Genomic DNA, 16,030 nt, shown 5'->3' on the forward strand with positions numbered 1-16,030 from the left:
AAGCAGACCTGACCTTGGCTGCCTGAAAGCCTTGTTCCGTTTCCGGCATCCAAGGCCACACAGGGTCTCCCCAGGGCCTGGGTACTTGGTTCAAGGCCACTGTCCACGTGGGGCTCCGGGGCTCCCAGCTGTCGCCCATCGAGCTGCTCCCACCGTGCTGGAATGTGACTCCCTGGGTGGCCCAGCCAGGGGAATGCGCAGGGGTCATTCTTGACATAGCTGAGCTCTGGGCACAAGGTGCTAAGAGCGGGGCAGGCAATTTCAAAGGGCCTTTGCTGCATCTCTTGAAAGATGTGACTCTAAAGCTTGTCCTGCCTCAGCGGAATACACAGCTTGAAAGGGAGGTCGAGTGAGGAGCAGGTGGCAGGCCTTTGGTGCTGCCGGGCAGAGCTGCTTCTGCACAGACGGGTGAGGGAGTGCTCGTGGGCAGCTCCCAGTCTGGACTGTGCATCTGGTCTCCTGCGCCTTCCCTCTGAGCGGCAAATTCACGTCTATTTTTGTAATTATTTGGTGATTCCCTCATGCCTCCCCCCACCCCCCGCCATTTCCCGCAAAGGCCTGGGACCTTGTCAGCTACTCTCTCTGTATACACAGTATGACTTGCAGTAGGTGCTGAGTAAATATTTCTCGAATAAATGGATTGCCCCCTTCCGCCAGTTTTGTCATGTTGGAAAGGCCCTGGGATTGATTGATTGATTGATTGATTTTTAACAGATTTATTGAAGTCTAATTGATATACAAAGAAATACACATATTTCATGTGGGCAATTTGATGAGTTTGGACATGTGCAAACACCCATGATACCATCGCCACAATCAACATAATAGACATATGCAACACCTTCCAAAGTTCCCTTGTGTCCTCTTGTTTTCGTTGTTTGGAGCGCACAGTACCATACTGTTAACAATTGGCGCTACGTTGTACAGCACATCTTTAAAACTTACTCACCTAGCATAACTGAACTTTATAAAGGATAGCTATTTTTAATTGCTTAAATTACAATACAGAGTTTAATTTTTCCTTTCACTTTCCAAAAATGCATATACAACATAATACCTAAAAAAATGTTGTCATCAATAGATAAATTTTCGGGAGGTCTTTACATGTTTTGGCATCTGTCAAGAATAAAGAAAGGTCTTTCTGATATAGTGACATTTGGACACAGACTGGGAGGAAATAATGAACGTTCCAGACAGAAGGAACACTAAGGGCAACAACCCTGAGGTAGAAGCACGTGTGGCAAATTCAGGGAAGACCAAGGACACCAGTATGGTTGGTGCAAGTGCACAAGCCGAAGGCCCTGGGATTTAATCCTGCTTCTAGGACTAGTTGGGTAACTTTGAACTTTGCTTTCAAGGCGATAAGGCTCCGGAGCCGGCCTGTCTGGGTTTGAACCCAGGCTCTGCCTCTTCTTACTAGTCACATCAACTGAGGAGATTTCTGAACGTCTCTGTGCCTCGGTTTCCTCATCTGGGAAATGGGGCCCTCGCTGTGCCTACATCACAGATCAGTGTGAAGGATAAATGGCTCGGCACGTGGCGAGCACTTACAATAAGGCAAGGCACAGAGTAAGGTCTAGATAAATATTAACTCGTATTATTTTATTATTAAATCAACTTTATTAAGGTGTAACTTACAAACAATAACAGGCATTCATCTTAAGAATACGATTTGATGAGTTTTGATGGATATATATACACCTATGTAAGCACAACCTCAATCAGAGGACAATCCCACCTCCGCAAGTGTTCCCTCTGCCCATTCGGTCAACCCCCTCTCCCCTTGCCCCCATTTGTCTGCTCTCTGTCTCCATAGCTCAGTTTTGATGGTTCTGGAACTTTATATAAACGGAGTCGTACAGTGTGTGCTCCAGCCTCTGGCTCCTTTTTCTCAATGTGTTTTCATCCATGCTGTTGTGTATATCGGTAGTTTGTTCCTTTTATTGCTGTAACTCATGTTATTACCGGTGATTTTCTCAGTCTCAGTTTCCTCTTCTGTGAAATGAGGTTAATAATTTCCACCTCATAGAATGCGGTGAAGGAGAAACAGGACCCTGAGTAGTGTGGCCGCATCACCGATCCCCGCACAGAGGACCCTGCATCCTGCACTCAAGCCATGCTCTCCCACCACCTCCCCCTGGTCCCCAGAGAGGGGCCCTTCCAATGTCACCAGGAGACTGGAGCCCAGAGGGTCAAGGGCTTTGCGGGATCGACTGGGGAGGGCCCTCTGAATAGATGCACAGCCGTGAGATGATGGCTGTGTTTATAAAGTAGACTGTTATTTTTTAATTCTTCTCCTTGTGTCCTTTCCCCTACTTCTCTCTTTCAAGGATAATTAAAATGCAAGCTGGCACTCCCTGCAAGGAGACAGCTGAAGATTTAATTGCCCCAAGAAAAATTTTCCAGTGAAAGGTCTTGCAGTAATGGCAGCTCCCGGCCTGGCTGCCCAAGAGGCTTTGCATCTCGCACATAATATTAGCGGTAATGCCTTCATCTGCATGTGCATGGGTTCCATTTACTGGCACGGAAGGAGTCAGGGCAGAACGGAGCCGACAGCCTCAGTCGGGCCATCGCCTTCTCACCATTAAACTCTCACCCGGCCTCACTCTGGAGACAGGTCTGTGGCCCAGATCCATGCGGCCGGCTGCCACACCAGCTGACCCTGCCCCGAGCGGGCCTGCGGGGGCAGGAGGCCCGGGCGCCTGGGAACAGCCCCTTCCACCACGAAGGTTTGGCCTGTCGTCCTTGAAGTGGGGCCAGGAGGACATGTCTGCTGAGCGGCCAAGCCCCACCGGCTCTCCACATCGGGCCAGTTGCCAGCTGTGCTTGTGTTGCCCAATTTCAGGGCAGAGAAAGATCTTGCAATCTCTCATTCTGTTTTCCAAGTGTGGTACCGGTTTCCCCAGATGAGGCATCAAAGGCTCAGACAAGGGTCCCTGGCTCCTTGCCTGTTGGGGAGCGTGCATCAATTTTTTAAAAAGTGATCGCTCTGAACCCTGGATCATGATGAGAGGCAGAGTGGCTCATTGAGAAAGTCAGACGGACCGGGGTTTGAGTCCTAGTTCCAAACCTGCCAGCTGGGGCACTTTTAGTTCTCCTAAGACGCCGCGCAGTCTCCAATTTCGGGACCTTTGTGCATGCTCTTCTTTCCCCACCTTTCTTCCCTCCCTCCATCCCTTCCTTCCATCCTTCTTTCCTTCCTATCCAGACATCCATCCTCCCATGCATCTATCCATCTATCCATTCATCTTCCCTCCATCCTCCCATCCTTCCATCCCTCCTCCCATCCATCCAACAGATATTTATTGGACACAGCCTATGAGCTGGACACAGGAGTTACATTAGTAAGCAAAGCTGGCACCCCCTTGCCCTGAGGCAGCTCCCAGGGCAGTGGAGGAGAGGGGTGTTAAGTCACCACAAGGTCAATGTATACTTACAAACTGTGACCAGGGCTGCCACGGAGAAGTTCTGGACAGGTTGTTACCGTGGTGTTCAACAAAGGAACTCAGCCCGTCTTTGATTTGGAAGACAAGCCAGAAAGACGTAGCAAGTGTTCCAGGCAGGGGGAACAGCACGTGCAAAGGCCCTGCGGTTCCTGCCAGGAAGTGTCGGGAGGCTGGAGTTGCCAGTGGAGGGAGTGATGGGGAGAGTAACACAGGGCCTTCCCCCACGGGGAAGGCAGAGCCTGCACCGGTGCCTCCACACCCTCTTTCTCTGGCTCATTCTTACTCATCCTTTAGGGCTCAGCTCAGGAATTACCCCTCCGGGAAGCTTCTCTGCCCTATGCAGGTTGAGTGAGGCCTGTGTACTTTCTCCTAATAGGAAAAAGTGTCCAAAACTAAGAAATAAGGCAAAGAAGGTGGCACTTCCTTTCGTTGCCATACTGGGGCATTGTTTAAAAGGCCCACTAAAGGATTAGTTAGCTTTGTGGGATATATACCCGAGTTTGACTTTGCTATTCTGTACTTGTCATGTTTTATCATTTCCTGAAATGTCAAGTTGACACCGCCTTGTTCTAGTGGTGCTCATGCAGTGTTAGGATTATTACTAGGAGCTCTGGCTCCCTCACCCTTCGTGGGCTCACAAGGGTATGGTCATCTTTTGTCAACATTGTATCCTCAGAATTTTGCACAGGGCCAGGTTCACAGCCTGAGAAATAATTATTGGCTGAATGAGTGATCTTGACCTTATCTCTTCACTTCTCTGAGCCTCAATTTTCTTATCTGTGAAATGGACATCATAGCACCCATCTGCAAAGGAAGTAAAGTTTCAGTGAAATACAGAATTCAGTTTCCTGTAATCCTGGGGGCTTCAGTCCCCCTTCTCCCAGGGGGCTGGATCCCAAAGGTAGGAAATGAAGATCTGGCGTGGGGAGCTCATGGTCTGGTTGGGGGTGGTACTTAGTCACTGGAGGAAGGGAAGGTGACTCTCTGTGGGGCCAGGGCAGCCAGAGGCAGCTCCATGTGGTATTTGTTGGGACAGAGAGACCAGCCTGGCTGGGGAAGAGCAGGAAGTAGCCTTAAATAGACCAGGTAGGGTGGGGTGTTGGATTCCCCAAAGTTGGTAAGAGGGAGCCATCCTAGGCTAATGAGGGAGGGAGGGACTTGATAAAATCATTTCAGCCAGGAGAGGAGAGCTACCATTGTTGAGCTCCTCTGAGAACCTGTCCTTGGGGTGTGTGTGTGTGTGTGTTTGAGATTGTGTGTATAAATGTGTGTGAATCTGTGTGGGGGGCATGTGAGAGTGGGGGTGTGAATGTGGGTGTGGGTGTGAATGTGTGTGAAGGTATATGTGTGTGAGTGGGCGTGTGAGCGTGTGTGAATATGCGTGTGTGTTGACTGCCATCTGCACCACACAGTTGCAAAGGGCTGATCTATTCTCTATCTAACCTTCACTGGAGCCCCCTGAGCTGAAGACTACTACTCCCCCATCTCACAGGTGACCAAATGGAGGCTCAGAGGCGAAGCCATTTGCCCAAGGTCACAGGGTGAGGACCGCGCAGCTGTCTTGACACCCCTGGGTGGAGAGAGGAGGGGTTTGGGCGCAGGGTGAGGAGGGAAGGAGGGGTGTAATTAAGGGAGCCTCAGTAGACAAAGTGATGACAGATAAATGGTTCCTCACTGTTTCTCGTGCTGTTGAGGTCACTTGGATGTTATCTTTCAAAGGAATTCAGCAATGCTCCCTAATATCTCACCTGGGCCAGGCCCTGGGCTGAGCTCCTGGACAAAAGATAAGGCGTGGGCTCCATCTTAAGAAAGTGTCAGGTTGGGGCAGGCATCAAAGTTGGTGGTGGGGTTGAATCCCCAGGGAACCAGGGCACCAGTCTTCTTAAAACTCTGAGGTATAACTTGTATGCAGAGAAATGCAGATATTGAGGATGTACTTGATGGATTTTTATATCTGCAAGTCCCCACATAACCACCACTCGGGTGGGGAAACAGCATCCCATCACCCCTAGAGGGCCCCCAGAGAGCCTCTGAGCCTTCCCTCCTTCACTACTTCCCCCAAGGATAGCCCCCCCTCTGACCTTTCTCACCAAGCTGTTGCCTGTTTATGAACATCTGGGGCCCATGTCTCTTTGGAAAGCATTTTAAATTTCATAATCCTGTATTCAGAAAACAGACCCAGATTCCAGTCAAACACAGTGCCATGGTTAAGGGGGGGTCAGAGGGGACCACAGTGGTGGCAGGCTGAACCCCGGGGAGGCCCAAGGGTACATTGGCTGGCTGGTGACCGGATAAGGGAGCGAGACCACCCTGAGACCGCGTGATGTTTCCTGGCTCCCAATAGAGTCCAGTGCACCCCAACCCTGTATGTGGCCACTGCTGTCTCTCCAGCAACCCCCTGTCCCCATCACGCCCGTCCAGTGCCCACCCATACCCACAGTGGCACCACTGTCCAGATGGACAGTGGCTCTTGAACAAAATTCATAATCTCTCTGTGCTTCAGTTTCTCTGTTAAACTGGGGATAATCTTAGGACCTACCTTACAGGTGTGTTAAGAGGCTGGAGTGAACTGATATTAAATAAGTTAATATTTGTACAGAGTTTAGAAGACTTTCTGATATGTATAAGGGCTTATGTTAAAACTAAATAAAATAAACTAATGTGGATCCAATCTTGGCTGGTGTGAATATGCTAGAAGACGCAGTCGCTTTTACAGTTGGGCGTTAGAACCTTGAGAAGGGGCAGAGATTTTCGTGATTATAACGTAAAGTGGGCAGGGGCTGCAGAAGGGAGAGCACGGGTCCTCAGGGATGGGGGCGGGTTGTGGGGGTCCTATCGCTCTCCTTTGCACAAGGAACACCCAGGAAGTGCCTGATAAATGCCTTATGCTTAACTTATTTCCCGGCAGGAGGGAGAGGGTCACTTGGGTCCCATGAACTTAGATTTCGCCTGCCAACCTCAGCCCTAGAGATACGGGCTGTGGAGAAGTGAGGCCCAGGTGCTGCGTGAATTACATCCCCCCGTCTCCTCGCCTGGATGTGCAGTTGGCACCCCCACTCTCGCCTTCCCAGAGAACGAAGGCATTTCCCCACCTGCTCAGCCTGTATTCATGCCTGGAACACCTCATCCTGCAAGCAGCACAGGTATTTCACAAGTTGGGGCCAAGGGAGGAGAGCTGAGTTCTCTGTCACAGCCAAGGTCCTGGAGGGTGAGGCAGGTGACCTCTCTGAGCCTAGCAGGAAGCTCCTTGCCTCCTGTGTGGTCACATGGACCAGGCCAAGGGCTCAGGGCTGATCCCGGGTGGGCTTGTGGATCCAAGTGCAAGTCCCAGCTTGACTAAAGATTCATTGTGTGAGATTGGCCAGGTCACGTGCACTTCTGAGCCTCAAATTTTTGTCTCTCTCTGCAAAATGGGCACAGCCACCACCACTACTGGACAGTTAGGAGAATTAAACATGATGGAGAGACTTCCCTGGCGGTCCAGTGGTAAAGAATCTGCTTTACAATGCAGGGGATGTGAGTTCGATCCCTGGTCAGGGAGCTAGGATCCCACATGCCGCGGGGCAACTAAGCCCGCGAGCCACAACTCTTGAGTTCGCGCACCTCAACAAGAGAGCCCATGTACCACAAACTGCAGAGCCCATGCGCCCTGGAGCCTGTGCGCCACAACTAGAGAGAAGCCCGTACGCCGCAACGAAAGATCCTGCATGCCTCAACGAAGATCCCGCGTGGCACAACTAAAGACCTGATGCAGCCAAAGAAAAAACAAAAAAGAGAAAGAAGGAAGAGGCAGACTACTTGGGCTCTGCCATGGGGCATTAGGGAAATGACTTAGCTTCTCTGTGTCTCGGTTTACTCATCTGTAAAACAGGGATAATAAGAGTTCCTACCTCACATGGTGGTTGGGGGATTAAACGAGTTAATAACTGTAAAGCATTTGGCATATTACTCACCACAGCAGGCATTAGCTATTATTACTGCTAATAATTTTGCATAGTCAGTGACAATGTGTAATGTGTTGATATTAACTCAGTGGCTAGAAGTTGGGCTCTGAAGCTGGCAGCTAGAGTTTGAGTCTCAGCAACATCACTCATTAGTCGTGTGACCCCATAAAAGTTACACCACCTCTCTGTGCCTTGTCTATCAAACAAGGTCAGTACTGTTTTTTACCTGGCGTTGTAAGGTATAAAGGGGTTAATCAATGGAAAGTGCCGAAACACAGTAAGCACTAACTATGAATGTTATGTTGCCATCGTTATATAACTGTCATTAATATTATTAATATTCTTATGGAGGGGACATAAAGAAACTAACATTTATTGAGCATCTACTATATACTAGCACGAGACATGAATCATCTGGCAGGGTTATTGTAGGACAAGCATTAGCTTCCACATTTGGTAGAGGAGGAAAGTGGGGCCCCGAGAGGGTGACCTGCTTGTCCAAGATCCCACAGGTGGTGAGGGGTGACCAGACCCCACTGTGCAACGTTTAGGGCAGGAAGACCCAACGCTTAGTGAAGGCCTGCCATGTGCCGAGCACCCTAGCGCCTTTAATCCCCACACTAAACCTAGAGGGGGTATTATTGTCCCCATTGTGCCAATAATCAGCCTGAGTCTCAGAGAGGTGAGTGGTTTGTTCCCGCAGCTACAAAGTGGCAGAGCCGGGATTCAAACTTGGTTTTCTGTTGGAATTCTGCTCAAGCAGTTGTTTGGGTTGCCTTACCCTGACTCCCTCTGAGCCAGGGGAAACAAAGTCTTTGTGTCTATAAAACACAAGAGAGGATCAAACGCTGAAGTCACTTCCAAGCCCTGGGGGCCCACATGATCTTCTCCCAGGCTCGTGGGCGCGGGGACAAACTCACAGAGACAAGGACACTCAACACCCAGAGGGGCCGTTGTTACCCAGAAATCTTTATTACAAAAATATTTTGCAAGCCAAAAAGTTTAAGTTGCAACTATATACAAAATAGGGCCTGTTTCCTTTCCCGCAGTTTGAAAATAAACTCCAGAAACCATGCTCCTTCCATACTGTTGTTTCGACTGCTTCCTTTTCCTGGGGTTCGGTTCACAAGGTATGGGAATCTCCAGGCTGCCAGGCTGAAGCTAAACTACGTGACTTTCTTGGCCTCATTCCTTACTCCCCTTCCAAAATTCAAAATAAAATAAAATTAAAATGGCACCAAGAAAACATTTTTTTAAAATTCTGTGTGTGTGCGTGTGTGTGCTCACATGCGTGTGCTGTCTCTGGGCAGAAGAGAGGGAGAGATCAAGGTTTACAAGCCAAGCTTTTGGAATATGGAAATAGCTTGAGCCAGGTGGCTGGGCCACTGTGCTCCTAGATGCCACAGAGAAACTCTGGCTTGTGGGGCCAGAGCTGCCCACATGGCCTGTTGGCTCAGCCAGTTCCTGCATGCCATCATGTAAAACAGATCACTGTCCCCCAGAGAGCTGGGTCTGCACTCGGCTCCCTGAGTTCCACCTGGAGGACCTGCTGATGGGCAGGATGGCTCAGCTTCTGCCTCTGACAGCCTGAGCCAGGAATCCCTCGGGCATCAAATGGCTGGACCCAGGGGGCAGTGAAGATTCGCATCTCAGCTCTGAGAGCTGATCAGTTACACGTGAAGACCGAATAAACAGGGCTTGCGACATCTTCTTGCCCTGGGCCCAGCCAGGCCCCCACACTGAAATGGAGGGGTGCGGGGTCCGAGGATAACAGGGTCACGGCCTCTGCCCAACCTCTTGACAGAGGGACAGAAGGTGGGTCATTCCTGGCTTCACAGCTACCCAGTCCTCCTGGCTGTCTTTGATTTATTCCAGTTTGATTTCGACAGGGTTTGGGAGCAGAAATGGAAGATTCCACCTTCAGAGATGAGCTCAGAGAGCTGGAATGAGGAAAACATCCAGGCACAGCTTCCTACCCTGCATGGCCCTAAAGTGCTTGTGAGCGATGGAGGGGAGGGATGGCATCTTTCCTCTCCCCTCTTTACAGGTGAGCAGACTGAGGCATTGGGTCTTGGCCAGACGGAGAAGGAGGCAGCCTGGAGAAGCACGGGCAGGTTCAGACTTAGCACACTGGGGGCTCGGAAGGCAGAAGTACCAGCCTCGTGGAGAGAGGGCTAAATGTCTCCATGAAGCAGCCAACCTGGAACCTTCTTCCCCACCCTCAAGCCTCTGGGACTGGGAGGAACTCAGTTTCCGTTGTAAGAGAATCCCTCCAGGACAACCGACCGTTCAACCTTAAGACTGCACAAGACCCAACCACACACTTCAACACATGACAAAGAGCCAGGATAACACTGCTGTTGTTTTAAGAAAAATACAGAGCAAAACACCACAGATCAAATTTTCTAACACCTCAGTTTCAAGATTGCACATTTCACATCTCAATAATTTACAGGCGTCCACAGCGAGAGGTTGTGAGTTAGTGCTTGCTGAAGGAAGCGAGCTCAGGTATGGAAGGGAGAGGTGGGGCCACGTGGAGTATCACCGTCGGAGGTCCTCCAGGTCTCGAGGGCCGTGAGGAGGAGGGGCGTTTTGTCTCAGTCCTTGGTGGCGGAGGAGTTCCTCAGACGGTCCTCTCCTCCCCGGGGCTTGTGGCTTGTGCAGGGAGGGGAGACCAGGACAGCTGGCAGCCACGGCACCAAGTCTCGGGATGCGTGTCCAGCTTCTTCTCCATGGATGGGCAGTTCGGTTTAAAGGGAAAACTTTCCCCAAAGCCCCAGGTGGGTGGTGCTGGGAGGAGGAGGTGGGTTTCCTCCCTCCTCACTCTGGAAGATCGGGCTGCACAGTGTCAAGGAGGCATCTTGGTCTCCAAGACCATGACAAAGGCCCACAGTTGATGGACAGAGGCGTGAGAGTTCTTGCACCCCTGATGGCTCTGGCCAGTTCCCAGGTCGGTTCCCTGCCTAGTCTGGCAACACTAGCCTCCCTGTGTGGCCACATAGAGGGGCCATGGCTCCCATGGAAATGCTGGAGAGCCAGCTGGGTTGGGGAGACAAGAGCTACCCTCACTGTTGGGTCCTGTCCCACCCTGGCCCTCCAGGAACTGGGCTGGCTGTCCTCGTCAAGGTTGCCCGCAATGGGACAGGAAGGCTCATGGGGACAGACCCTAGAGATGACCACGGCCCTGTTCACTTCCTCTGGACCTGGACACTGGCATACTCTGAGTAGGATGGCTCAGGCTTGGGGGCTGGCTGCTTGGGGTTCCGGTTGAGGTGGACCATGTCCAGGTCGGCGTAGGTGAGGGTGTCCTCGGACACAGGTGGTGGGCAGGCCTGAATGCTGGCATACTCCGTGTGGTTGTTGGGTTCGTCGGCCTTGGGGGTGGACTTCTTCCCCTTGGGCAGGTTCAGGTCTGCATATGTGATGTCGTTGTTGTCCTGGATCTAAGTGAGATGGAGAGAAGGTCATTCTCGAGCCCCCAGCTACTCACTCACCCTCAGTACCAAGTCTGGTTGCTTCTGTCTCTTCTTGGCCTCCACTGGCTCAGCCCTAGTTCATGCCCCATCTTCTCCGGCCAAGGTCACCTGTCTCCAGCCTTGCCCTTCCAATCAGCCTCTTCCTCACACGGCCTGAAGGGTCTTCCTAACCGTCAGTGTAGTGGCCTCACATCCCTGCTTCAACGTCACCCCCTCCTGCAGTTCTCGCCTGCCTTTCCTGATGCTCTTTCCTCTGCCTACAGTGTCCAGCCCTCCTTCTTCTTGTAATGAAACCCAATCCACCCTGTCAATTTCATCCTAAGACCCTCCTCTCGGCTGGGTCCAGAGCTCTGTCTCTGTGCTTCCTCAGTCTGTGCTTCTGCATCACAGCACCCACCACCTAGGACTGACTGTCTGTGCCCGTTTGGAGGTCTGAGAAGATGCTGACCCCCCAGTGGAAGCAGACATTCACTTATTTACTCATTTATTCAACAAAAATTCACTAGGCATCCGTTATGATGCAGAAACCAAGGCTGGCACAGAAGAAGCCCCATGGATGTTAAATGAACGAACGAACGAGTGGTGGATGGATAAATGGATGGCAACAGTTTCAGCCCCGCTTCTGGTGAAGCTGGGGACTGGGGGACAGAAGACAGGGGTGTGTGAGAATGAGGCCAGCAGTGAACAGGAGGTAAATGTTCTGTAGGCAGAAGTCGGAGTATGAATCCTGGTTCTGCTCTCTCTGGCTGAGGGACTGGGCAGTTCACTTAGCCTCTCTGGGCCTTGGTTTCCCTATCTGGAAAGTGGATCTAATAATAGTATCTATTGCCAGGGTCACTGGGAGGATCCGATGAGATGGTCCAGGTAAAGCTCTTAGGACGGAGCCTGGCTCATGCCAAGTGCACATATGTTCAGCACGTGTCAACTGTCATCTGCCACCTGGCAAACCTGAACCTCTCCCACATGCTCATCTTATTACCCACAACTGCCGCCGTGAAATTACCCATCATGAATGACATACTTTGCTCCTTCTGTGCCTGGCACCTGCGCTGTAGACGTGGAGGGGAGCTGCCAACGCCCATGATCCTACCTGCTGCACAAAAGTAACCTCAGTCCCCAACAGCTGACAGGCACCCTGCTCTCATGTGGATCACCCAATTTAGGCCCTAACACAACCTTGCTTGCTAGGAATTATTTACTCTATTTTACGGTGAAGAATCTGAGAGCCAGAGAAGTTAAATAATTGGGTCAAAGTCACACGGCTAGAAAAGAGCCAAGGTCTGCTGGCCTCTAAAGCTGTGGTCCGACGGCCCACAGCACTGGGAGTCCTAGTCACAGGGCTGCAAGCTCCACAAGAGCCTTGCTCACTGCCCAGGGCCTGGCACATAGTAGGTGCTCAGGAAGTCCCAACTGACAGAATTCTGTATAGGTTTCGGTGCTCTTTTTGCCATCATTGTTTCCCTGCAAAGTTCCAGAAAGAACTTTGACTATGAAAGCCCCAGAAAGTAAAATGACGGGGTAGAAGGCCTTCCTGTCCCATGACTGGAAATGGTCTTGGATTTCTAATCACCACCTGAGCTCATGCCCAGGACCTGCTGGAGGCAGGAAGGGTGGGGTGGGGCTGTGCTGGGTCAGGAGAGTTTTGGCCTAGAAGCACCGTGCCTCTCGCCAGCCCTGACTCTCTTCAACAGACTACAGATACGACGATGACAACTGCCGGGGAGATGTCGAGGACAGCTGCCATGTTCTCATTCCAGGTTCAGGGTAGGGCCTGTCTCCTTACAAGGCTCAGAGGAGCCCTCTGCCTCCAAGGTCTGACAGCGTCAGCTGGTGCAGGCAGGGCCAGAGTTCTTGGAAACAGGCCAGCCATGGTGCCTTGAAATCCCCTCAGTGATGCTGGGGTGAAAGTGCTAGCTCAAGGGAGTGTGCCCTTGCATGAGGTCATTAAAGACATGGGGTCTTCCCATCAGCAAATGCAGCGCAGTGCTGTGTGCTACCCCGTGCGAGAGGCGCAGGGCCGCAAGGGTGCTCCTGGTGGAAGGACTGGCTGGGCACGTGCACGGAGGCTGGATGGCGTGATGGACACTAAGCCCGACTCCAGGGCACCGTTTAGACAGAACACATGGTGGACGGTGCCCTTCCCAGCTGCGCAGTGTTTGGCACTGAGTCAGACAGGCGGGGACAGACTCTCGGTGGTATGATTTCCTTGCATCAACAGGAGTTGCAGATCCTGTTCTAAATTAAGACTCCTTCGCCAGGGTGGGCGGGTGCCAGGGGTGGAGGATCCTTGCTTTCCTGAGTCCCCCCTCCCTCTGCTCCAGCTGGGAGAGTCTGTCCCAGCCTGTTCCTGTTTCCCAGGAAGGGCATCTCACCAAGCACCGTACCTGGGTTGTTTCTCTAGTGTTCTTCTCGGGCTCATGCAACCTAAAAAGGAAAGAGACGCACAGATAAAAATACCCTCACTATCTCCAGTGCTCATGCAAATGGGTAAGAATAACATTTAGGTTCCACTTCCTATATGGGTGGGGGACGTGGATGAGCGATTCCCAACAGAAACACCACTGCTTATCACATGTTTGGACCAAAGGGCTTTTCAGCATGTACTACCTTTTTTTTGTTTAACCTACTTTATCATCAAGGATCTTTAAAAATTATAATACTCGGTGCTGGGGAAGGTGCAGTGAAACTGGCGGGTTCACACACTGCTGATGGGAGGGGCCGACCGACACAACGTTTTCTGGAAGCCGCTTGGCAAAGTCAAGAGCTTGGAAGTTGTCCTCATCTTTTGACTCATAATCACACACTTGGCCAGGTGCGGGGGGGGGGTGATTCAAAATATAGAAAAAGCTTTATGCACAGAGGCATTTATCACAGAACGAGATGGGGGAGGAAGGTTTACACCTCACAGCTCCACCAACTGGGACTGGTTAAGGAAATTAGGATAGATTTGTAGATAAAGACTTAAAAGGTTTATGAGGAAGTTTTTGTTTTTAATTACAAATTACATTAAAATGATAAGTATAAAAGCAAAATTCTCTGTGGAATGATTTCAATTATGAAAAATGTGTGGATAACACTGGAAAGAAACATAGCAAAATGTTAACAGCAGGGGTCCTTGGGTGGTATTTTTTCTTCTTTTTAGTTTCCCATGTTTTCCCAATGTTCTATATTATACACATCTAAGTCACCATTAAGAAAGGAAAAGAGAAGGACCAAGTGTTCTGGTTAATCAAAGAAGCTCTTCAAGCACTTGATTCTGTAATTGGAGGCCATGGCTTGGCTCACTGCGGGGTCACAGTCAAGGTGGTGAGCAAACCAGAGCCACTGGCTCTGCAGGAGTTGTGTAAATTCTCAAGCTGGCCACTCTGGGGATGTTAGCCTGGATCATGTCACAAATGAGCAACGGGGCTTGGCAGTGGGGTTATTAATGGATTTGGCATGAGCACTTGGCTCAGAAAGCAGCTCTGGGGCAGGACGGGCCCCACGCGGCCAAGCAACGGCCCTCCAGGAGCAGGGACACCGTCTGGAGGGGACCATCACTCACTCAGCTCCATGCATACCCCTCCTGCTTCCAACGGGTCTGGCTTCCCACTGCCTTTGGTTCAAGTCCAATGCCTCGCCCTGCTGGTAAGCCCTGTGCAGTCTGTCCCTGGCTGACCTCCCTAGGGGTCATTCACTCCCTCGGCCTCATTCACCCACTTATTCACTCACCCAATATTTCTCAAGGGCTACTTGATGTGGCCCACTTTACATGTCAACAACAGCCTCGAAGAACCCCCTCAACCACTTTTCCTCTTGGTTAACCTTTGCTCATCCTTCAAGACTCAACTACGTTGTCACTTCCTTGGGAAGGCTCTGACAGTGCTGGGCTGGCTGGGCTGCCCCTCCGTGACAATTTCAAACTTCTTGCATATTTTCCCATCTGGTTTGTGTGTCTGGCTGTCTGCCATGCTTCTTCACCACATAGGTATGGGTGCTCAAAACTGACTTGGAATGAATGACCATCAGGCTGCCCCAGGGCCTTTGCACACTCATTCCTCCCTGCCTCTTCATCTGATTCACTCCTTCTCTTCCCTCAGAGCTGTTTCAAATAGTTCTTTCTCAGGGAAAACTTCACTGAATCCCGAACTCCATTCTCAGAACACTGGGCTCCTCTCTCAGAGCAATTATTACAGAACAGAAGCAGTTATCCATTTTTCATGTCTGTCTCTCCTCCGGTCCCTCCTGTCTCAGTGAACAGCATTGCTGTTACTCATCCCTGTGCTCGGCTAAGGAAGTGGGAATCACCCCTGATTCTCCTCCCTCCTCCTTTAAAACCTGTGTCTAATCCACTGCAAGGTTTGTCGACTCTGCCTCCAAAGTACATATCGAACCCCTCCACTCCGTCATCACCACCACCCAGGTTTTAAATTTCTGAGGAGCCTCTGGCGTCTCTGCTCTATTCCTGCCCTGCCTGCACTCCACTTCCCACATGTAAAATGCATCTGCGATGTCACATCATCTTTCTGCTTAAAACCCTCAACTCCTTCCCACCAGGCGGTGAAATCCATCTCCGAGTCCTGACTGCCTGGCCTGCGTGATGTGCCCCCACCAAATGCTCTAGTCCTCTGTCTCCGCCCTCGATCACTCAGCTCTGGCCCCCTTGCCTCCTCCATGGTCTGTGAACACGTCCAACTGCTCCTGCCTCAGGGTCTTGGCACTGGCCATTCCCTCTGCCTGGTCCACTCTTGTTCCCGATATTCCCACGCCTAGAGACTTCTCGCCTCCCAGCTCTCTCCTAAATGTCCCCTCCTTAGATGGCCTTCCCTGACCGCCGACCGCACACCACCCCCTGCCCCCCAACCTCTGCTCTGCGCCTGACTTTGTGTTATTTAGTCAGTGCCTGCAGCACATCGTGTATTAACCTCCTAGCTTGTCTGGTAACTTGTCTCCCTGTGGACCACTAGCTCCATGTAGGCAGGGACTAGGCCCGTGTCATTCACCACTGGAGCCCTGACACCTAGTAATGGGCCGGTGCACCATTAGCATGCCATAGATGTTTGCTCAATGAATGAACATCTCTCCCGTGGGATCAAAAGTGCCACGAGACCAGGGCTAGTGTCTTTTTTGCTACTCTTTGCAATCCCCCGGCTTAAGGCCTGGCGCTCAATCCAGATGAATAAAT

General features: G+C 51.2%; 1 protein-coding gene across 1 annotated transcript in view; it reads right to left on the reverse strand.

The window, feature by feature from the left end:
- Positions 1-10,578: 10,578 nt before the first annotated feature.
- Positions 10,579-16,030, reverse strand: part of LOC136135389 (tyrosine-protein phosphatase non-receptor type substrate 1-like) — a 39,531-nt gene continuing 34,079 nt past the window's right edge. Inside the window, exons 7-8 of the mRNA XM_065893270.1 lie at positions 13,251-13,290; positions 10,579-10,833 (exon numbers count right to left, since the gene is read on the reverse strand). Coding sequence (XP_065749342.1) covers positions 10,579-10,833; positions 13,251-13,290 — 295 coding nt within the window. The remainder of the gene's footprint in view (positions 10,834-13,250; positions 13,291-16,030) is intronic.

This window comes from Phocoena phocoena, chromosome 15, assembly GCF_963924675.1.
Source record: "Phocoena phocoena chromosome 15, mPhoPho1.1, whole genome shotgun sequence".
NCBI classification, from domain to species: Eukaryota; Metazoa; Chordata; class Mammalia; order Artiodactyla; family Phocoenidae; genus Phocoena; species Phocoena phocoena.